Here is a 25,358-nt window from a genome sequence, read left to right on the forward strand (position 1 = left end):
ATTATATATAAAATAGATAACCAGCAAGGACCTACTGTATAGCCCAGGGAACTATACTCAATATTTGTAATAACCTATAAGGGAAAAGAATCTGAAAAAGAATATATATATGTATGTATAACTGAATCATTTTGCTGTACACCTGAAACTAACACAACACTGTGAATCAACTACACTCCAATTTAAAAAAAGAGGTGAAAAAATGCCAGTCCGAATTCTTTGCCCCCAGGAGAACTCTGCATGAGTTATTACATCCCTTGATCCTTAAGTAACACACTAGGAGAACATTCTCTAGGGTTTTATATGTGAGAGCATGACTTGCTAATGATAAGACCCGTTTGTTATCATTCCATTTTAGTGGAAGTTATGCATAACATAGGTATTGCTCCTTTCTGGTTAGTCCATGACCATTAAGGTGCTGGGCTAAACAGAGTGAGCACTGAGGGGTAAGGAAAATTTTAGGAGGAGATTCTCAAGTTTGTAGTACTTAAACTCTGACATGCTAACCTCACAAAATCCCAGATTTCCAAATGCCTTATTCCTATAAATTTCCATCAACCCAAATACAAAAGGAGAGGCAATGAAGGATACTTATAGAAATCATTTAACGTCTTCAGGTATAGGAAAGAGGACAATAAAATTTGATGTCTAAGCATGCTCCCTGCTATCTCAGCTGGCACAATGACCCTGGAAAATTAATCATGTAAGCGAGGTCAAGACAGACATGTATGCTCTCTGTGTGGAGATCTGAGCTACAAGATCTGGTGTGACTTTGAGAGCCTCCTTCTCCAACAGTAGTGTAGTAATAAAGTAGACTCAAGTAAGCCCAAGGCAGAAGGTCACTGTAAAATATTTCTCATGCTTTGGAAGTGGCTGGTGACCGTGTCAAGCAGTTTATGGACTAACTGAAACTACAACAGTAAAACAAAGCCCCACAGCTTAGGAGAAGCTATCGTAAACCTAACATATGTTAGAAACCTAAGATAAAGCAGTAATTTTTCAGAAACAGTTAAAACTCATATAGTCCTTATGTTGTGCCAGGCACTAGTCTAACATTTTACATTTGCAGTATTAATATGTTTAATCCTCACAATGCCCCTATATGGTAGGCATTTCTATTACCCCCATCTCATAGATGAGGAAACTGAGGCACAGGAAGTTTAGGACTTGCCCAGGGACACAGAGCTAGTTAGTGACAAAGTAAGGATTTAAACCACAAAGCCTAGAACTACGCTAAACTGCCTTGCTTATCTACCCAGCATGATGCAGAGAAAAGCACAAATGTGAATAGCTACTAGATGTGTGTAGTAGTATTGCTTATAAGACAACCAATGAGATGACTTGGAGGAAGATTACATCAACATAAAACTGTCATTGCTAGAAAAACACAAACTAAAGAGATCATCATAGAAAATTTATGGAACCCAAGAATATGCCTGGTAACTTGGAAGGGTCTGAAAAACACTGCTCAGGTTCATGAGGCGATGCATGGAGGAGATGTTTGGTGGACACCCCACCTTTTGTCTCTCTCCCACAAATTCCACACCTTACAGTGAAGTCAAATCATATGTGATCATACCACTTCCCTCCTTATAAATCATCAGTGGCTCCATAGTACTTACTACAGAATAAAATTTTAATTCCTTGGCATGACTCACAGGGTGCTTCCTAATCTGGCCTCCATTAACTTACAGGCCATACCTTGGCCATACCTTCAACATTCTTCCCTTGCATCACAGATCTCCAGCCACAGTGAACGTCTGGCCTGGTCTCAAAACACACCATGCTTTTTCATGCTTTTCCACTTCCCCAAAATGAGCTCTGAAGACCATCAGCACTAGAATCAGTTGAGGGCCTTTTTAGAAACGTTGACTCAAGAGTTCTACTGAAATCTAATGCTTTGGCATTTGGCCGAGGAATTTGTATTTTAACAAATTCTCCATGCAATTTATTTTTCACGTACAGTACAATTTGAGGGCCACATCTCATTCCTTATGAGGAGTCCCTCTTCCCTTCTGTCCCTCCACATTTCAAATATTATCTCCTTAAGAAACATCTTTTTAACCTTCTCCTTCCCCAGATACAACTGACCCTTTGCCCTTCCTGTGCAGCCACTTTACCCTTTCATACCTCTATCCTGCACCTGTGGTACCTAGCTTTTATTTTTGTGATCTATACTGGGATTTCTTTGGGGACCTTAATTCATTTGCCAACAAGTTTGTATGGAACGCTGGAGGTCCACTGATGGAGGGAGTGCCCTGGAGACCATGGAGCTTGGAGTCTGGTGGGGCACAGGAAAGCACAATCACAGGGACGTGGGCCAAGTGCTCTGAAAGGCAGAAGGCGGGGTGTGTGGAAGCTTCAGGGGCACTTAGACGGGGGATGCAGGCCAGGAAGCTTCTCAAGGAACTGATGCCTAAGCTGATACTTGCAAAAGGAACGAGTTACCCAAGGGAAGAGGTGAGAGTATGCCAGCTGAGGGAAAAACGCCCCAAGGCCCTGGGGTGTGTGTGTGCGTGTGTGTGTGTGTGTGTGTAAGTTAGAGAAAGAGAAATTCAGTGTATCCTCCATGATAACCAGTTGTATGTATCCATCTGGGTTTTTTTCTTAGTCTTCCTTCTTCACAATTAGTTTAAAGCCATATTAAACAGATTTGCCTATTTTGGAGAAAATAGATTCTTCCTAGACCCTGTCAAATGGACTCTTGAGCCTTAAACCTAATAGTCTGTGTCTTAATATCTCTTTCTCTTTCTCTCCCACCCACCCCTGTGTGTGTGTGTGTGTGTGTGTGTGCATGTGTGTTATCATGAGTGAGTGAATGAATGAATAGATCCATACATATATAATTAATTAAAGTATAATGATATAGTTGATATAACAGAACAAAGCACAGTATCCTTGAAGAGTGTGATCTTTAATAATCCTAGTTTTAAATTCCAGCTTTGTCAGTTTCAGCTAAATGATTTATGACAGTCTATATAATCTTTCTGAATATCTTTATTTATATAATGGATATAGTAATATTTATCTCATAAGACTGTTGTTACAACTAGATAACAAACAGAAAGTACCTAACATGACGCCTGGTATATAATAGGCTTTTTAAAACGGGTAATAGTTACTAAGGATCTGACTTTCAAATCCCAGCTCCACCCCATAATTAAATCTCTGTGGCCTTGGGCAAAAAGCTGGTTTGGTCTACTTTGGTCTCCCCTATAGGCTCCCCCATTCAGTGAACGAACGCACACAGGAAACACTGTACAAAGGATTGTTACTGTAATTATTATTATTACTTCCTATTACAAATATATTTTTGTCTGGCACTTCTGCCTTGTAAGTACACTGTCTATGTTTGAGATGTTAGCATTCTGAAAGAAATTAGATGATTTATCAGCTGTAAAACATCTTTATTTATTCTAGACTATAGCTAAACCATTATTTTTAAAACCACATCCAATTACAGATGACTGCCACTAGGTGGCTCCAGACCATTTCTATTATTTACCAAGTATTAAGTCACCTTTCCGAAAGTTGTTTTTCAAGAAATACCATGAGAACAACTGTGTTTTTGTTTGTTTTACAAAGAAATATAACACTATAAAACAAACTCATCATCATTTTCTGTTTTTCTCCCTGTGTCCTTGCTATAGGTAGGCATAATTTTAATTGAGGAATATATCAATATATACATTACATATAAGAATATATATTCAGATGATTTCATAATGGTTGATATTCATTCAATCATATCATTTTGCTGTATTGTTATTGCTGTCTGAAATTACATTTTTATTCCTTGTTCATTTAAGTTTGCATACTATCTAGAATTTTTTATAAACAATGCCAAAAATCTAGTTATTAGAGAATACCAGAAGAAAGGACTGATTTTTTTGTTAAGTTTTCATTTAGAAGATTGACTTCAGGACACTTCAGTTTTTGAGTTTTACTTTCAAAATAAGTAAAATTTATGGAGCTTTCAATGATGCTTTTTGTGGCATTTGCTTTTATAGTTCAAGATCCCAAGGGTTCCAGATAAATTGATTTAAGAATTAATGTGGAAAGATACAGGTGCAGCTGAATCATCAATGCATTCGCTCTTAGTCCTGCCTCGGTGCTGCCTTTGTTTACCCTAGAGTTTTTTCAGTTTGAAATGCTACAACCATTAATTGTGAGAAAAGATGTCTGTTTTCTCATCGATCTCCCCGGAAAGTGGGATTGAGACTCTGACACTGCTGTTAAATCTTTCTCCCAGGCTTACTGCTGGGAGTTTATTTTTAGCATTTTGTTTCTCCTAGAAATTGGAGTGCTGCTGCTTCTCTCTTCCTGGAAAAACTGCGGGCTTATACTTCCTTAGCTTACCTCCAGCATGGCCTCCTAGATCAACTGTGAAAAGGTTTCTTTCTGGCTCCCAATTTTCATTTCTTAAGAGACTTATGTTTTAGGTGCAAATTTTGTAATACACGATACTCCTACATGAGCAGAGCCTCTTCTGAGTAGTAGTCAGAACACAACACAGACGCAGACACACACATCCACGTGCACACGTGTGTAAGCACCTTGTATTTGGAATGTTTATTTCATATCTATGGAATATGCCATCTTATCTACATCTGGATTTGAACTTGGGGTTCATGCAGGACCTCTGGTGAAGGCCCATAAACCAGGTTACCACAGTTCTACCTTCTTCTCTGTTACTTGTCAGCTTTGTTCATTCATACATTCTGACTGGACTCCATGTGTTTGAGCTTGTGACCCCTGCCTTAGGTGTTCTGAAGCAGGGCAGGAAAGGCAAGTGCATCTAGAGGAAGAAGGAGGTGTGAGTTTGTCTTGTACCCAGATAACTAATTCATAGCGGGGGGCTAACTTGGCTATAACAGCATTAAACAGGACGTTAGAATCTCATAGTCAGAAGCATAAATGAGATAAAGGATTCTTCCACCTGTATACTTCTGTGACTCACTCATTTTTTTAAATTGAAGTATAGCTGCTTTACAATACTATACAAGTTACAGGTGTACAGTATAGTGATTCACAATTTTTTAGGTTATACTCCATTTATAGTTATTATAAAATATTGGCTATATTCCCCATATTGGACAATATATCCTTGTAGCTTATTTTATACCTAATAGTCTGTACCTCTAAACCTCCTACCCCTATACTGTTCCTCCCCCCTTCCCTCTCCCTACCAGTAACTGCTAGTTTATTCTCTATATCTGTGAGTCTGCTTCTTTTTTGTTATATTCACTAGTTTGTTGTATTTTTTAGATTCCATATATAAATGATATCATAAAGCAAAGGAAATAAAATCAAAAATAAACTAATGGGACCTAAACTTAAAAGCTTTTGCACAGCAAAGGAAACTATCGACAAAATGAAAAAACCTACTGAATGGAAAAAAATATTTGCAAATGATATGGCCAATAAGGAATTAATATCCAACATATATAAACAGCTCATACAACTCAACATCAAAAAACAAAAAACAAAAACAAACAACCTGATTTTAAAAATCTACATCAGCAAATCTACAAACAGTAAATGCTGGAGAGGGTGTGGAGAAAAGGGAACCCTCCTGCACTGTTGGTGGGAATGTAAATTGATACAGCCACTATGGAGAACAGTATGGAGCTTCCTTAAAAAACTAAAAATAGAACTACCATATGACCCAGCAATGCCACTCTTGGGCATATACCCTGAGAAAGCCATAATTCAAAAAGACACATGCACCCCAATGTTCATTGCAGCTCTATTTACAATAGCCAGGACACGGAAGCAACCTAAGTGTCCATCGACAGATGAATGGATAAAGAAGATGTGGTACATATATGCAATGGAATATTACTCAGCCATAAAAAGAAACTAAATTGAGTTATTTGTAGTGAGGTGGATGGACCTAGAGTCTGTCATACAGAGTGAAGTAAGTCCGAAAGAGAAAGACAAATATCGTATATTAACGTATATATGTGGAATCTAGAAAAATGGTACAGATGAACCTATTTGCAGGGCAGGAATAGAAAGGCAGACATAGAGAACGGACGTGTGGACACAGGGGGAGGAAGGGGAGGGTGGGATGAATTGGGAGATTAGGTTTGACATAAATACACTACCGTGTGTAAAACAGATAGCTAGTGGGAACTTGCTGCATGGCACAGGGAGCTCAGCTTGGTGCTCTGTGATGACCTAGATGGGTAGGATGGGACGGGAGGGAGGGAGGTCCAAGAGGGAGGGGATATATGTATATATATAGCTGATTCACTTTACTGTACAGCAGAAACACAATATTGTAAAGCAATTATACCCCAATTAAAAAAAAAAAACCTGTATGATAAAACGGAAAAAAAAAAAATGGGCAGAAGAACTAAATAGACATTTTTTCCAAACAGGAAATGCAGATATCCAACAGGCACATGAAAAGATGCTCAGCATGGCTAATCATCAGGGAAACGTAAGTCTCACTCATTTTTCACAGAACTTAGAACAGAAAAATGCACGTGTAGTATGGGAAGCCTATGCGATAATGAACATGCAACAGTTAAATATTAGACCCTAACTAGGGGTTTCTCTGTAGTATAACTCAGTAAGCAACAGGGAGTACAATGTTTCTGCAGTGCAGGAGTTACTCAGGGTGCAGCAAATCCAGAAGTTGTTCTGCCCAAATCCAGAACAGGATGAGACATTCTCAATGAAGAACCAACCAGAGTTCTGGAATACTGCACTAACACAGAGACATCATTTCAGGAGAATAAGTAGCTAGGGTGAGCATTTTGTTAATAATGCTGGGAGCAGAAAGAACTTCATTAAGCTTTGTGTAATTCTGAGCACAGGTAGCTGTAGCCATAGACAGACATTACTTAGAGCCTAATTCTGAGTAATTGCCGATGGAGAGAGAATTCTCTATAAGTAGTGATTAAGTCATTGACATAAAAAAGCAGCCTAGCGGGGATGAGTTGAGTATATAAATCCAGAACAAAGAACAAATGAGAGGGTAGAATATATAGTTTGATCAAGTTAGACATTTCTCTTCTGTCCATGAAAGGGAGCTTGTGTATAATTAAAATATATGTTTAAAACACACTTAAGGGCTTCCCTGGTGGCGCAGTGGTTAAGAATCTGCCTGCTAATGCAGGGGACACGGGTTCGAGCCCTGGTCCGGGAAGATCCCACATGCCGCGGAGCAACTAGGCCCGTGAGCCACAACTACTGAGCCTGTGCTCCGCAACAAGAGAGGCCGCGATAGTGAAGAGGCCCGCGCACCGCGATGAAGAGTGGCCCCCGCTCGCCGCAACTAGAGGAAGCCCTCGCACGGAAACGAAGACCCAACACAGCCCAAAAATAAACACAAATAAATAAATAAATAAATAAATAAAAGATTACTATAAAAAAAAAAAAAAAAACCAAAAAAACACACACTTGTTAATTAACCAAAAAGAGCCCTGATGTTCAGAACTCTCAACTAGGTTCTCATTCTAAGTCATTATCAAATATCTCCCAGATGCTTCAATGGAAGAAGACTACACTTGTTATGGGTTTTTCTTGTCACCCGACGTACACCTGGTTATAGGTGGCTTATAACCCCGAGATACTGAAAACTGCAGGACAAAGTTGGCATGGACTGGAGTGAAACAATGCAGGCACGACACTTAAGGTGACATTCACTCTCAGCTCACACAGGTGCAGGGTCAGCACCCACCTCCAATTCTGCAGCCTAGGTGCCTCTTACGTGTCACTTTAGTCCTAGTTCAAGCTTTGGGTGCTCTCCCCATATTCACCTTTTTCATAAAGTTCAGGTGGGGCATATTTGGTGCCATTACCACTATTTTCAGGAGAAAGCTTGGCCGGAAGAACTGGATTCTTCACCTGCGTCATTGCCAACGTGTCTCCTTCCACCAGCGGCTGTTCTGTGAGACAGACAGGCAATGTCAGCTGTCTTATTCCACCCACCCCAGCAGCTGCCTGGACCTGCTCCAGGCAGTACCCAACAGGTGTGTAGTGTGTGTGTGTGTGTGTGTGTGGTGTGTATTAGAGAAATGCCTTCGAGACTTGTCATGACCTAAGCTGTTCTTTAGACATTTTTCTGTAAATCTCTTTATAATGTATCCTTATTGGATGATGTAACGCATATACTTTTCAAAGCAATTAAAAATGTCTATCAGCTATTTGATGCTGATGCAATCTGACATCCCACTCTTGAAAAAAAATTTTAAGACCTAAAAAGATTATTTTACTAAAGTATGTACTTTTTGAGCTGAAAGAAAACCTAGAAAGCTTCTTCTTACCCCTTTAATTTTAGATGCTTTTAAAAGCTGTATTTGATTGCAGAAAAAATTTTTACTTTTTTATAGAAGTATTATGAGAAATTTTCAAATGTCCTTAACAATTCAATTAAACGTAAATATGTGAGAGTCTACAATGTACCAGGACAAATGAAATTAGAGTTAAGGGATATAATACACATGTTTTTTGAGGGTCACAGTATAGGGAAGAAAATGACAATTCTAAAACCGAATGTGACTTGATTATACAGAAGATACTGAGAAGTTATTGAGTCAATACCAGTTACATCAGAAAAACTGTCCAAGCAAAAGACACTTTGACCTTATAGAGAATCGAAATTACTCTGAGTAACTCTATCACCTGAAACAGGATAATGTGAGCACAGGGAAATAAAGCAAAGATTTTTATCTGCGATAATTATGAATCTATTATCTAGCAGTATTTTCAATTGGATTCTTTCAAGTACACAAAAGCAATTAAGTTAGAAGGGTAATATATATTTTCTACATTAAACGAGTTTCAAGAAGGAGTATCTCTTTTCAAGACCTAGATATTATCTCATAGCATTAGTAATTCAACATCCTATGATCAACCTGACAATATAAAATGTATCATGAGAGAGTAGCTAGTGGTAAATGGCTTGGGTTTCACTCAGTTGAAAGTAATGAATAGAATATACTTTATCTTTTTAGGAAACTTTTGCAGATAAGCAAACCATCCTTCTCTCAGAAGCCATGTAAAATCAGTGTTTTTGAGTTACATTCTATATATTCTCACATTGTTACATACTAACTGACATAAAATCAACAAGGCAACATACCCATTAGAATGTATTTATAGAAGTGTCAGATTTAAGGTTTAAAAATACTACTTCAATCACTTCAAATTAAAAAGATGATGATGTCTGAAATGTCAAGTGAAAGCTAATGGTTCCAATTTAAAAGCATGGGGTTTTCCCAGATTATATAAGCAATGCAGGCTTACTTTAGAAAATACATTATTTTAGGAAGAAAGAAAGAGAGAAAAGAAGAAAAGAAGGTAGGCAAGCAAAAGTACACATATCCTCCCCATAGGGCAGATTTCAAGTGGCCAAAAAATTCTGTACATGACCAAGACTCATGCCTTTCTGCCTACCAGTAAATCAGAGGTTTTTTTTGTTTTGTTTTGTTTACTTTTGATTTTCTACAATTTTCTTCTCCTTTCTACTTTTTCTAGCTTTATAACATCCTCCTATATCATACCTTTTTTTATGTGAGGTCAAAAAGTTTTAAACAAAAAGACGAATGGTCTAAAGGTAAATTAGTGGGTTTAGATTCAGGGTATGGGAATTCTAGACCTGGGTTGGTCCATAAAGGAGTCTTAAAGTCTACCTGGTCTCACAGGCCCTTCAATCGAATATTCAGATTCCTTGGAAGCCCTCTAGACCCTTATAAACGTCATTCAATTTCTTGAAATTTTAAAAACTTTTCTATATATCATTTATCACTGCATGATATTTTCTTACTTGTTTGCTTATTGTTTATATCACCAAACTAGAATGTGGACTCCAGGAGATCAGGACCATTACCCATCTTGTTCACTGCTACACACCTAGCACCAACACCTGATATGGAGTAAGAGGTCAATAAAAGCCTTATATAACCCAAATATAAGGTAAGTTCTTCCCCCAAATTTTCTAGAAAAGAAAATAACCATACATATATTTGAGCCCTTATACAGTCTCCCATGTTATGGACACTTTCATAAGCCATACAATACTGCTTAGAACATTAGACAGAAAAGACCCAATGATTGTTTTTTCTAAAATTAATGCTAGTTTTCATGTTTACAAAGACAATCTGTTAAAATCAGTATAAAAGAAGGCAAAGAAGGTTAACAATTACAGTATTTATTCCTGGGTTTTGACATTATGTTTGCAAGGGTTGGAGACCATTACAAACAATGCTTTTAAAGATTACTTTAAAAAGCAATAAAGGTTATTATATTATGAAGTTTAGGAATCTAAACCTAGAGGAAGAATAAAAATGAAAATGAAATTGTACTAATGTGTGTGAATGGGAACCTTCAGTGTCCACATCACGCACATAATCACATAGTGCTGTATCTCAAAACAACTGAGATAGAAGTGATGCTGCTATGATAATTTAAAAATACTCTCGTGATGACAAAGACACTGATGTCAAAGATGCATCTAAAGAGGTTGGGTATTTTTTAAGTGTGACTGAGGGAAAAAAACAATGTTTCTAAATTACTCTATTTAGATAAAATGTAATTTAAATACATGTGTGGCTAAAGTAATAAATTAAATTCTATAAGTAGACAAGTCATTGTTTCACCAACATCCTTTAAAGTTTACATTTTCCCAGTGGACAAAAGACTTCTCACTGGAATAAACAACAAGTCTATTTTAAAATACATCTTGTTGGACATAGAGAATAGACTGGTGGTTGCCAAGGGGTGATGGGGAGTGGGAGAGGGATGGATTGGGAGTTTGGGATTAGCAGATGTAAACTGGTATATATAGAATAGATAAAGAGCAAGGTCCTACTATATAGCACAGGGAACTATATATAATATCCTATGATAAACCATAATGGAAAAGAATATGAAAAAGAGTGTATATATATGTATAACTGAGTCACTTTGCTGTACAGCAGTAATTAACACAACATTGTAAATCAACTATACTTCAATAAAAAATAAAAAATAAATTAAATAGAATACATCCTGTTACTGTGTGGTATTTCGATATAAAATTGTATTCTTTTCAGTTCTATATAATACTAAACTATCTTTAGCTATTGCTTCTCAGCTATTTCTTCTATTGTCTTTTTCTAAAACTCCTAGTAAACAGTTTTGGAGTCTTTCTATAGCATATCCACGTCTAACTGCTATTTCATATATATTTTTCAGTGTCTTACCTCCTAGGGCTAGATTCTGTGTATATTTTCCAGTACCTTTTTCCTATCATTTTAAAATTTCCTCTTTAACTGCATTTAGTTTTGAGTTAATCCTGTTTATTTTTTTCTATAATAGTGCTTTTCGTTTCCAAGGTTTTTACTTGATTTTTTTTCATATGCTACTGCTTTGGTTTTTCATAATTTTTATATTCTCAAGATTGTTATCCTTTCTTTTATCTCTCTGCAAAATCTTGTTAAAATCTCAAACACACTTGTTTTAATTTTTCAGATTGCTCTATTATTTTCATTTCATCCAGAGTGATTATATACCAATCTTTAATCTTCTTGGTTATCTTTTCAATTATAATAATTCTGATGTACTTTGGAATTTTTGGTGTTCAAGCTCATTTAGATGGGAGTTTTTATCTCTCATGTTCTTTGCTTGTTTTTTATGCTCTCACTTTATAATTATCTTTCCAAGTGATGCATTACCTGGACCACTGGGGACCAGAACAAGGTCTGTGTAGGTGACTCTGAGCTTACTCAGGGATGATACTGGAGGCAAGTGCAGATCCAGGCACTGTGTCAGTGGGCAGCTTGGCACAAGTCCTGGATACAAGGCAGTTTTTACTGCCCCCCTCATCCTTGTTAAGCAATGTTATTATAAGCTAAAACACTAGTTGTTGGTCAAAAGTCTTTTTTTCTTTCCTTCCTTTAACAGGTTGGAGCACACTATCCCAGACCTTTATTTCAAGCAATGGCTCAGGTTCTGGTCCCCTGTTTTTCTTAGACTGTAGGAGCTAAAATTACAGCCATCTCTGCAGCTTCTGTTCCCACAGCTCAGTGGGCCAATTTCCATCCCACTACCTTACCACCAAAGTTACTGATACTGTTTCTGAGCAATGCTGTATCTTTTAACTTTTCTATTTTTATTATAACTGTCATTTTTATGATTCAGAGTATAAGGGACTAAAGGTCTCAATGGTGAACAGTACCAACAAGAGTTTTTGTGGTATTCTGTTTAATTTAAAAGGGCAAAAGTAAGAGATTATTTATACCTAAAGTAAATCAACTTTTCTCCAAAAGTAATTAAAATCCAGGGACTTGTCTTATTCACTGCTGTATCTCCAGCTCCTAGAATGTACTAGACACACAGTAGGAGCTTAATGAATATGTGTCAATGGAGTGATTTGCTGTCCATCCCTAAATTACTGAGGCAAAGAAGAGGGAAGGAAGAGAGGAATGTCAAGTTAGCACCGGACAGTCTCGTGGAAGTGACAGTGTGAATATACATGACACAACACACAGCACAAGACAATATATGAGGGAACACCCACACACTGTTGGTGGGAACATAAATTGGTGCAGCCACTGCGGAAAACAGTATGGAGGTTTCTCAAAAAACTAAAAATAGAACTACCATACGACCCAGCTATTCCACTCTTGGGTATGTATCTGAAAAAAAACAAAAAAACACTAAGTCGAAAAGATACATGCACCCCAACGTTCACTGCAGCACCGTTTACAATAGCCAAGATATGGAAGCAACCTAAGTGTCCACTGACAGATGAATGGATAAAGAAGATGTGGTACATATATACAATGGAACACTACTCAGTCATAAAAAAAGAATGAAATTTTGCCATTTGCAGCAACATGTATGGACTTGGAGGGCATTATGCTGAGTGAAATAAGTCAGATAGAGAAAGACAAATACTGTATGATATCACTTATATGTGGAATCTGGAAAATACAACAACCTACTGAATATAGCAAACAAGAAGCAGATTCACAGATATAGAGAACAAACTAGTGGTCACCAGTGGGGAAAAGGGGCAATATAGGGATGAGGAGTGGGATGTACAAACGATGGGTGTAAGATAGGCTACAAGGACGTATAGTACAACACGGGGAATAGAGCCAATATTTTATAATAACTGTAAATGGAGTTAACCTTTAAAAATTGTATAAAAAATTAAAAATTAAAAAAAAATTTAAAAGACAATATACAATACATTTCTCAACAGGATAATGCCAACTATAAGTCATGGTATTTGATAAATGTACACAGTATGTCCAACCATAAGTTTGAATGGAGGATAGAGCTGGGAGAGATGTAACTAATTGCTATAGATTTTAAAATTGGGAGGAGTGTGGTGAAGGAAAGGGGAGAATTATTAGCTGTTTTGTTTATGTAGTTCCCTGTGGCCAGAGGGATGTGGTCACAACTTAGGGGAAATAGCGTGTATCTTGTGAAATAGTACAAGGTCACTTATATAGACAGTAAATGCCAGAGGTTAATTTTGCAGAGCTACTTATGTAATTTCAGAATGTAGAAAACTTGCTCACAGACCTGGGTGAACGCATAACATCACAGTTCTTTTCAGAAGAGAAAGACTTTTTTTTTTTCTTTTTTTTTTAAGAAGCAGTGTCTCCATGGCAACCATAAAGGCAAATGTCGCTTTGTGTGTATTATAGCAACACCAATAACAGCTGGAGCAGGTTGAACAAAAATGGCAGGGTAGCAGAAGCTGGGGGATTTGGAGAGAAGGTGAGTAAAGAAAATGACAGCCTAAACTGGAAGCTGTGTGACTTCAGACTGCCTTGATTCATTAGTACTGCATTTGAAGAAATCAGACTTCAAAACCTATTGTTTTCAAAGATATTTTCCCTCTATCCTGTTCAAATCAAAGGTGAGACAAACTATTATGCCATTTTTAAAGAAAAATAAATGACTTGAATTATGTATATTTTTAAAATCAGTGGGTATTGATAAATAAAAAAATATTTTTAAAAAATCAATGTGTTTGACAAGAGTCACACAGAGAAAATGAAAACAGACAAAAGATGTCCAGGCTCGGATAATGAATTAATGCAAAAGGAAAGCTGTACCATTAAGGAATTTCTTTTCACATTTCAGAAAAAAACACCGTATGATGCACGTCTATATAGCAAAGAAATGAGGTATTACTGAATCACTTGTCAGTGGATTCTAACAGTAAAAGCACTGCACCAATGGAGGGCGGTAGCTTTATTTGCTGAATGAAACCTTATTTTTATATCTACTTTGTGGCTAAAACTATGTATAAAAATTTTAGTTCACTTTTTTTAGGTGTGTGGGAAAATAATTCTAATTAAGATAATAGGATTATCTACAATAATTTTTAAATACTTTTTAAATTTTGAGATCATTTAGGTTGGCAGTAGATGTAAAAAATAATAGAGATCCCATGTTCCCTTTACTAGGTTTCCTCTAGCGATAACATCTTGCAAAAATATAATGCAGTTCACGAGCAGACACTGACCCTGACATAAACCACAGATCTTATCCAGATTTTCCCTGGTTTTATTTATAGTTGTGTTGGGGTGTATGTATACTTAGTTCCTTGTAATTTTATTACCTGGTGTAGATTGTGTATCTACCACCACAGTAGTGACACAAAATAGCCCTCTCACCACAAGGATCCCTGGCATTGCCCTTTTAACCACATCTACTGCCTTCCCACCCAGTTGCCCTATTCTGGACCAATAACAAACTAATAACTAATCTGCTCTCCATAATTTTGCCATTTCAAACATGTTATATAACTAAAATCTGTGCCTAACCTTTTAAAAATGGCTTTCTCCACTCAGCAGAAATTATTTGAGATCTATCCAAGTTGTTGTGTATATGAACAGTTCATTCCTTTTTATTGCTGAGTAGTATTCCATGGTATGGATATACCACAGTTTGTTTAACCATTCACCTGCTGAAGGACATCTGGGTTGTTTCCAGTTGGAGGCTATTAGAAATAAAGCCACAGTGAACACATGTATACAAGTTTTCATTTCTCTGGGCTAAATGCCCAAGAAGAGTGCAGTAGTCTGGCCATATGGTAACTGCACGTTTAGTTTTATAAGAAATTGCCAAACTGTTTGCAAGAGTGTTTGCTATTCTACATTCCCAACAGCAAGGTATGCATGATCCTTTCTGACATAATTTTAACAAGCTAATTGTCTCATCAGAGCGATGGAATTAAGACTGTTTCCTGTTGCCCGAGTTTTTACTCTCAGTCTGCCTGGGTTCAAATCCTGGCTCTGCCACTTGATAGCTACGTGATCTCAGATAAGTTATTCTTCCACTCAGCCTCAGTTTCTCCACCTGTAGAATGGTAATAATAATACACCTATCGCACAGGCATGCTATGAAGGTATAATAATAATTATTGTTTGAGTTATTATTTATGGTGTAATTAATATAATTGTAAAGAGGTAAAAAGAGGTATATATGAGATTAATGAGAAACACCACCTATTTTATTATGCTACTTTTTACAATGTCTGTGTAAGGAAACTATTCTGAGAATGTCTCTAAGCTGTGATATGATGCTGATTTTACACATAAATCCTTTCAGACTCAAAATTTATTACATTGTTGACCCACAGTGAAATAGTGGCAAAATAACTATGTTTTGAAATTTAGGAAAGTAATAGAGCTAGTTCTCCAAGCTAGCACACTTTCATGAGCCTGAGGTATGGAGAAGTTCGATTTTATTGAAAGTTGATTGGATGGGAAATAAGATGGCTCTCGGGAGCAAATGGAAGCAATAAAAGATGGCAAGATGCTGATGGTGCATCAAAAGACCAGTTCCTCCTGCCGCCAGTTACTACTTCTAAAGAGAGGCAAAAAGAATAACGGGTTGACTTTTTAAATCTTCTATCCAAAAAAATCATTTCAAAGGAAATGATAGTGAGTGTGAGTGTGTGTGTTTGCCAAAACAGAATACAATGCAAATAGCTATAATGTTTACGTCTTGCTATATAAATAGAAATAATTTTATATTTACTCAAATCACCACCCCAATTAACTTTGAAAACGTTTCTACTTTCATCTTTTATTTGAATTTTTTAAATAAACTATTTTTATTTTTAATTTCCACTTCAATTTGAAGTGTCCTCTGCTTCGGGGGGAGGGGTTGTTATTGTTGTTTGCTGTTTTCCTTATTTTGGTTTGGCTTCCAAGAAAGTGAAGATATTAATTCTCATATTAGAAGTATGAGAGCACCACTTTTAGAGGACAGCTAAGCTCAATACAACAGGGGTCGTGTGTGCTGAAATTTGGCTTACCCAGTTTTCCACTGGCGTGCTAGAGGATTTGAGAAAGTTATTAAAGCATCGTTTTAACAGTCTATTAAACTGTGGCACCCATAAAGTGGTAAGCAGATTTTCAGTTTTCTTGTCTTTTTAATTGATCGTTCTATAGAATTTAGCTCCTCCTTGTCTCAATTTAAAGTTCACCAAACACATTTTGCTAGATATTTTTTTTCAATAGGCCATTTGTTGATTTTCTAAAATGCAAGATTACTTCTCTGATTTATTAAAATAACACTCATTTTCACATTAATTCTTTTTCCTAATACGGTTTAAACAAACTATTTCTTACTATTTCTTTCTTATATTTCACTTACATGTTTTAATTAAGATGTTTTCAACTATAAGTAACAGAAAAATCATCTCTAAATGACTTATAAAAGGAGTTTCTTTATTACTCATATAACACAAAGTTCAAGGCAGGGCAGCCCCTGGTTGGTTATCTTAGTGGCTCCACAATGCCATAAATGCCCATCTTCCCATTTGTTCACTTTGTCATTTTTGATATGTGAACTCATTCCCCTCATGGTCACAAGATGACTGCAATAGTGCCAGGCATAACATTTTCAGAAACCAATGTCAAAAGCCAGAAAAGGAACATTTCTCTCTTGTGTTTTTTTTTAATCCAGGATGAGAAACTTTTCTAGAAGACCTCTTCTCTGTCTCATTGGTCATAAATGGGTTACCATGCCCAAACCTAAACCAATCCCTTGGTCCCAGACAATGGTATCAAAATGACAAGCTTAGGTAATTATGAAAGAGGGATGGAGAACATCAGACTAGAGAAAAGCCACCAAAAAAAAAACCTACCCTAAAAAACAAACAAATAAAAACCACTCATGTCTAACACATTATTAAGGGCTTGAAAGCCAGAAAAACTTGGGTGAGCTTTATGACTATATAAACTAAACCTCTGAGCTTTGGTGGTTTTTTTTTTTTTAAACCCACCGAATTGCCTTCTTTGTGAGTATCTTTTTTTTAAACCCACCCAATTGCCTTCTTTGAAATTAATATATAAACAAGACACCTAGCTCATCAGAGAGATACAATATATGTTAATCTCCTCCTTTCCCTGCAAATGTGCAAAATAAAAATAAATTAATTAATTAACAGATAAGGCTAAATAATATGAATTTTAGAGCTTGAATAGCCTAGATTTTCTGATATTCCATTTCAAACTTGGCAAGGAACTCCTAACATGATTTTGAAGAATCTACAGCCATGACAATGCTTTAGTGTAAAGAATTTTAATTTTGTTATTTAAAATCACTTATAAAAGTTGCACCTGGGCTTCCCTGGTGGCGCAGTGGTTGAGAATCTGCCTGCTAATGCAGGGGACACGGGTTCGAGCCCTGGTCTGGGAAGATCCCACGTGCCGTGGAGCAACTAGGCCCGTGAGCCACAACTACTGAGCCTGCGCGTCTGGAGCCTGTGCTCCACAACAAGAGAGGCCACGATAGTGAGAGGCCCACGCACCGCGATGAAGAGTGGCCCCCGCTTGCCGCAACTAGAGGAAGCCCTTGCACAGAAACGAAGACCCAACACAGCCCCCCCAAAAAAACATAAATAAATAATAATTAAAGGTGCTAATAATTTTAAAAAAAAATGTTGCACCATCTGTTTAAAAGATATAGGTGGATGCAATATATATGCAGAACAAGAGACAGACAGTCTCTTAAATCCTGTAATTTTTGTCACCATTTATTCATTTTATTTCCAACAGATTCACATAAGGTTTATACAGTATGCTAGATATTCTAGATGCTGGGAGTTAAAACAAAAACTGAGAGGCAAAGTTCCCTGCCTTCTCCAAATCACCTCCAAATTCTTACTTATACCAATGAGTACTGATTTCATTTAAAAGTTTCAAACTAATGCCTTATCCCTGAAACTCAACTGTTTCATTACACTCATTTTTCCTATGTACCAAATACCAAAATAAAACAAAATTCCAACTCTTTTAGTTGTCTTCCTCCACTTCATCACTAGATGGCGCCCAAAGAATCTATTTCCCTACAATTGACTGGAAAAAAAGTACAGCTAAAACAGCAACTCTTCAGTGTAAAACGGACAAGGTCTCTGCTGACTGTTTAGTTTTATCTTATTTACCTGTTATTTGGGCAAAGATGCACAGATGTTTTTCACTATCACTTGGCACTCACAGTAAATTTTAAAAATAGTCTTTTGAGGTCCACTACAATTTTGTAAAGCCCTTTCCTTCACAGTAAGTCATTTCTATTCCTTTATCTTATACAACAGCAATTATTTATTTTGCCCTTTTCTTATTGAGACATACACTGCTCTGCTTCTTTAGAAACACTTGGGTCATTCTATTCTCTCGAGAATTAGAGTTACCAAATGTCATTCCTGTATTCCCTGCCTAACACTCTACCACGACTTTCTTCAAAGTATATCCTGGAAAATTCCCCACTGCACTTCTGCCTTCCAGCTATTTTGGAGTTTTTACAACATTTATATCTTTTTTAGGTGTTTATACCATGATAAAATCTAAGGAACCAAAATATGTATGTTTGCTCTCATGGAAAATGATTATCATTCCCCAAGCCGTGTCTAGGGAAGGGAAGAAACAGAAAACAACACACTGGAAAGAGAAATTAATTTGGCTGTGAATCAAATTCCAACCAAAGAATTACGAAACCTTTTTTTTCTCCTCTGTATTCGCTACTAAAACTTGGGGAAACTCCTCTGTCCAAATAATTAGTCAAGGAGTAACTGATGATTTATTGAAATTATGTTTGTAGGTATAATTTTGAAACATGCATTTGTGTGTGAATGCATGTATATTTACACACACACACACACAATCTCTTTGTCACCTCCATCCAGTGTCACAGTCACTCAACTATAGGAGCAGAGATCTTCATGGGACCTCACTTTACACACTTGAATCAGGGTCTTGGATCCATTTTCCTAACCGGTTGTTTTTCTTGCCTAAGGATTATGCCCTGAGCTGAAAGTTCACCATTTTCCTCTTGTATATGGACCATAATTAAGGATGTTTTTCACAGACAAAATCTTCCTTGGACCCAGATGTTGTTCCTCCTGCTCCTTCTTTTTTTTAAATATTTATTTATTTTATTTATTTTGGCTGTGCCAGGTCTTACTTGCGGCACACGGGATCTTTATTGAGGCGTGCGGGGTCTTTTTAGTTGCAGCATGTGGACTCTTAGTTGCGGCATGCCTGCAGGATCTAGTTCCCCGACCAAGGATCGAACCCAGACCCCCTGCATTGAGAGCGCGGAGTGTTACCCACTGGACCACCAGGGAAGTCCCCCTCCTGCTCCTTCTAAACTGCACAGTCTTGCATGCCTGAGGTGGAGGTAGAGTTTCATACCCATTTATTTTACAAACTCAATGTGCCCTACATTTTTGCTTTTTATTTATTTATGTTATCCATAACATCTCCTGGAGACTGAGGAACTGGCTTGTACTCAGGTTTTGAAATTGTTTGGTTTCTTCATCTCCATTTACTGTAGAAGGTATTAGGTGAGCAGGGAGGTGACAGCAATGTTCAATTAAGACGCACCCTTTAGAAATGGAGGGGTGAAGCTTTTCTATGGAGAAAACACAATGGATTCTGCCACCCTGTATGTCTTTTTCCCTAATCAATTAGAAGGAGGAAATGCGCCTGACTACAAATGGAAAATTTAGAATCAAACAATCAAGGGCCTGTTTTTATTCAGAAAATTTAAAAGATTGTAGAAACTCCTATTTGGAAGACACACAGAGTCATGTATAGATTGGTTATCAACCCTGGCTGTGCAACAGGATCCCTAGGGAGTTACACATTTCGAGCTCCACCTCAAATTACTGACTCATAATTTCCAGAGGTGGGCCCAGGAATTCGTACTTTTCAAAGCAATCTTTTATTTAACTGCAGGCAATCTGACCCTAGTTCATGGATAGGCATTCAAGAAAGGTAAGTCTGGACTCTTGACTTACTACCCCTGGCAAGTCTGCATCTTTGTTTTGCTCTCACTGTATGGCTATGGTGGCTAAGTGGTCCTCTGGCGCACAGGGAAGGAATGAGAAAATGTTCAGTGTCAAGCACTGTGTTGGAAATGCTCGTGAGCATGGCTCCAGGAGCCAGACATCTTGTACTTATGATTCCTCCTCGGCCCCTTATTAACTGTGTGACCTTGGGCAAATGACTTAATTTTGTCTGTCTCAGTTTCTTTATCTGTAAAATGGAGATAATAGTAATAACCTCCTCCCAGTTTTGTTATAAGGACTGAATAAGTGGATGCATGTAAAGCATTTAGCATAGTGCATGGCACTGAGTACAGACAGTCCCTAACTTAACAATGGTTCAGCTTACAATTTTTTGATTTAGATGGTGTGAAAGCGATATGCATTCAACAGAAACCGTACTTTGAATTTTGATCTTTTCCCAGGCTAGTGATAATGCAGTATGATACTCTTGTGATGCTGGGCAACGGCGACAAGCCGTAGTTCCCAGTCAGCTCTGCGATCACGAGGGTAAATAACTGATACACTTACAACCATTCTGCATCCATACGACCATTTCGTTTTTCATTCTCAGTACACTATTCAATAAATTACATGAGATATTCAACAATTTATTATAAAATAGACTTTGTGTTAGATGATTTTGCCCAAGTGTGGGCTAATGTAAGTGTTCTGAGCACATTTATGGTAGGCTAGGCTGAGCTTTGATGTTTGGTAAGTTAGTTGTATTAAATTCATTTTGACTTAATGACATTTTCAACTTACGATGGGTTTCTTGGGTCATAACCCCATTGTAAGTCAAGGAAGATCTGTATATGAGCAAAAAATGATATTCTTGTTCTGATTATGTTATTTACTACTCAGGAAAAAACAAACTTGTGAAAAAGATATTATTATCCTAATTTAAGAAAAGAAAACTGAGGCTCATACAAATTAAACATCATTTCCAAGTTAAAAAGAGCTGGAAAGTGTTAGAACTGAAATTCAAATCCAGACCTGATGACATCAAGCCCATACTCCTTACACCATAAGAAGCTACTTGAACACCTCAACTGATGGCTGAAACTACTACTTCCAAAGGCAAGAATTTTTTCATTGCATACTTCCGACAGATAATAGTAATAGTCTGATGCTGATTTGTAAAGCAACTGTTGAAAGACCATTTGTTGAATCCTTATAAATGTGCTACATGTAGCACTTCAAATACATTGTTGACTCATTTGATCATTATGACAACCCTGCAGGTTAGTTGTTATTTTCCCTATTTATCAGACAGGGAAATTGAGGCTCAGCGTGGTTAAATATGTTGCCAAACTTATACAATTAGTATGTGGTGGAACAGGTATTTGAACCACTGACTTTCCAACTCCATCATTTGTGTACTTAGCCACTTTCTTGAGCCTCCGTTCACTGCTTCTGGTTTTTCTTAAGATGCTAATGAATTAAACACTTAGTTCTCTAGGTCAAGTTAACTTTTTGGTTATTTGGAAAAAGAAATGAAGTCATTATTTCCTAGGTTAAAATCCAAATTCCTTCAACACATCCAGACAGTGGACATGACCTCATTTTGAAGTCTTTTCACCACCGAAGTCACTCTTCTCTGAATATGCAATTGACGTATTGGTCACTCAAACTGTGATGTGCTGAACTGTACTAGAGAGAGAGAGAGAAAGGACACCAAGCAGAGTCGGAGGCCCACTCCGACTTCCACCCACAGGCAGTAAGTGCTTCTAAATAGGTCCACATAGATGATTCATTGTCATCTTAGTGTTGTAGTCTGTGTTCTGTTTTAAAAGATAACATTATAAAGGAGGCTTTTTAAAAATTTGTTTTTCAATTATTTCTACCTTTGTGGTTTAAAGATAGCCTGGGGTAAACCAAAAAATTAATATTTGAAATTTTTGTGCTAATTTCTTCACAAGCAATTTTTTGTTCAAACTTAGGTTTCAGACCAAAATGTATAATCTTTTAAAAGAGGGGATACATTTTCCATCCAGATGGGATATTGTTAATCGAAGACTATCTGGGTATATTGGTAGTTATGTGATGGATCAGAAACCTGTTTTCACTCTTACCTGATATCCACCTGTACAGAGAAATGATGCAATATCCAACTAATATGAATCCTACCATTTGAGGTTAAATTTTGAGCTCCCTTTACTTCTTGAGGATAAATAAGCTTAATGTCCACATTCCATGGTTTTTGCTTCTACAGGGTAAGTGGTTGCTGCCCAGAGTTTCCCTGAGCCCATGCGAATTCTCTTAATTAAAAATGTTTGTGTTTTAGATTATGGAAAGAAAAACCTCTTTAATAGGCATAATAATATAGTCTTCCTTTTAAAAGTTTTAGCTTCATTAATTTTAAATCATATGGAGTTGACTCAAGTCTCTAGAAATTGTCACATTATTAATGATGAAGAAATACTTCATAGCTGAAAACAAATGCGGTCATCTTTGGAACTGGTGAGATGTTTGAAGAAAAAAAAAATAAAAAGACACTGGTATGGATCTAGAAATCGTTCAGATTCTTTCTCATGGTCCTATTCCAAGATGATCAGAGGGTTGGATGCAGGGAACCAATCTGTCCTGGTTACTTTTTCATGAGAATTTCCACCGATCAGTGAGAAAAATGTGTCCAGTAATATGAGCAATGAAAAACAACATAGTTAGTGGAACTGTTGTTTAGTCTCCATGCCTTATCTTGACCAGCTTCAAAGTATCATTGCATAATAAACTCTAAACTACTCATGTAAAATCTCCACAATTTCCAGAAGTTGCTTGGGAATTAAGGATTAGTACCCCAGATTCTGGCATTGATCTTTCTGTTTCTTGGACATTTAAATTTAAAGTTTGTTTTAGATTTGTTTAAAAAGTATTTTTGTAGTAGAAACTCTAGGCACTTTGGTCATTTCCTAACCTACTGGTGAACTTTTGAGTTACCACCTCAATATCTAGTCCTTCAAATTTTCTCTCCAACAGTACCCAGATATTCCTTTAAGGAATTCAGTCAATTTCTAACTTGTACCTTTGACCCAGCAGCACCAGGAATGGGCCAACTGATCAACACTTCCCAACACCAACTCACCCTCATCAATACAGAGTGGTTATTTCAGGGAAAACACATGTGACTCAACAAGAGCCAGTGAGAGAATGAATCCCATGGCTTGGGTGGGGACCACAGGCTACTCTAAAGCAAAGAGAGATGAGGTCCTGAGGGAGACCCAATAGCTTCTGGGAGGTGCAATGTGGCCTAAAGCCAAAACCAACACTCCAGAAAAGAGAAATAGAAATTGGAAAACTGCTGATATGTGTTAAGGCTTTGGACCAAGCTTGACTCCTCAGTTATGTGATCCATTAAATTTATTTTATTATTTAAATCCCCTTTAATCACATTTTCAACAGCTTGTAGATAACTTTTCTGAGCCTCAGTTTTTTTGGTTGTTGTTCTTCTTCTTTTTAATCAGTAAAGGGTGTTAATATTACCCATCTCATCAGGTATTTGTGATGACTGAATCAGATAACATCTGTAAAGCATGTTGTATGTGCTGAGTATTCAGGAACTATTAAATCCTGTTTCCTTTTCTTTTCCTCTCTCCTCACAAACTTCTGGGTACTGATGTGTCAGATCACTGAATGCTCCATTGATCCAGGGTGTTTTCAGAGAAGGGAGTGGTGTGGGATAAGGAGTGAAGTCATTACCAAGGCCACAGCTCCCAGTGCCTCTCCTTAGACCTGACCCTACCCTACTGCCTTTCCCAGGCAGCATTAGCGTCAGCCAGGTGGATGTATGTCTGGTAGGAAAACACTAATAGCTCCTCGAGGTAAGTGGTAAAACAAGTAGCTAGACAAACTGGATTTTCCTAAGAAGGACATCACAGAGGGGCAACATTACACCAATGGATATTCTGTTTTCCTGGGATATCAAACTTATTCAAGACAATACATCTCGAATGCAGATATTTAAAGATGGCTCTTAAAATTTTAGGAAGCTAGTGATTAAAAAGATGCCCAGGGCTTCCCTGGTGGCGCAGTGGTTGAGAATCTACCTGCCAGTGCAGGGGACACGGGTTCGAGCCCTGGTCCGGGAAGATCCCACATGCCGCGGAGCAACTGGGCCCGTGAGCCACAATTACTGAGCCTGCGCGTCTGGAGCCTGTGCTCCGCAACAAGAGAGGCCGCGATAGTGAGAGGCCCGCGCACCGCGATGAAGAGTGGCCCCCGTTCGCCGCAACTAGAGAAAGCCCTCGCACAGAAACAAAGACCCAACACAAATAAAAAGATTCCCAGTCTAAGCTATGCCAAACAGTTCCACTTAACTGTGAGGTAATTTTTTCATTCATTACACAATTTTGGAACAGGAAGAGATGAGCTCATTCAAATTCTTGTTTGATAGAGGAGAGACAGAGGCCCAGAGTGGCGAGTAGCGAGGTGACTTGCCCAAGCCCTGCAACCAGCTGAAAGCAGAGCCAGGTCTTCCAATGCCCGGTTAGTGCTCTTTAAACAGACTGTGCTCCCCAACCCCCCGGCCCCTGCTCAGCAGACTCCACTTCACTTTCCCTTACAAACCAAGTGTCTGGCAGACACACCCATCGGGTCTAACAAGCATAGCCAGTTTTCCCAAAGGTGGTACAATTGCCGTCTGCGAGTCAGCATTGAGTCTCATGGACACATTTCCCTGCTGTCGCGCATGGACCAAGCGACTCGCGTAGCAGGGCATGTCTGATGTCTCGTGCAGGGTTGGTTTCACAACCTCGGCACCACTCACACTTTGGCTGGATAATTCTTTGTCTGAGCGGCAGAGGCTGAAGCAGGGAGAAGCGAGGGTGCATTGCAGGATGTTTAGCAGCACCTTCTAACCTGCTAGATGCCAGTAGCATCCCTTCAGTTTCAAAAGCTAAAAATGCCTCCAGATATTGTCAAATGTCCCAGGGAAGGGGGTGCAAAATCGATCCACTGACAGCCACTGCTATAGAGATGAGCCTTTTGGCACTGGGCTGTCCGGAAACTCTTTTCCCTCGCAGTGCAGTCCTCAGTGCAGGGAGGGGAAAGACTGGACATAAGA

At 37.8% G+C, this 25,358-nt stretch overlaps 1 protein-coding gene across 7 annotated transcripts in view; it reads left to right on the top strand.

Annotated features, from left to right (window-relative positions):
* Positions 1–24,542, top strand: part of LOC309659718 (uncharacterized protein) — a 131,020-nt gene extending 106,478 nt beyond the window's left edge. For 3 of the 7 annotated variants that reach the window (XM_082459702.1, XM_082459703.1, XM_082459705.1), the window contains 2 exons: positions 7,827–7,985; positions 9,814–10,435. In XM_082459702.1, the coding sequence (XP_082315828.1) occupies positions 7,827–7,985; positions 9,814–9,884 (230 nt within the window). In that variant the 3' untranslated portion in view covers positions 9,885–10,435. Of the gene's footprint in view, positions 1–6,386; positions 8,119–9,813; positions 10,436–20,207; positions 20,247–21,247 lie in introns of those variants that run through there. The other 4 variants (XM_082459709.1, XM_082459707.1, XM_082459706.1 and 1 more) reach the window with 4 other exon arrangements.
* Positions 24,543–25,358: the final 816 nt, after the last annotated feature.

The sequence above is a fragment of the Balaenoptera physalus genome, assembly GCF_965194825.1.
Source record: "Balaenoptera physalus genome assembly, chromosome: 4".
NCBI lineage: Eukaryota > Metazoa > Chordata > Mammalia > Artiodactyla > Balaenopteridae > Balaenoptera > Balaenoptera physalus.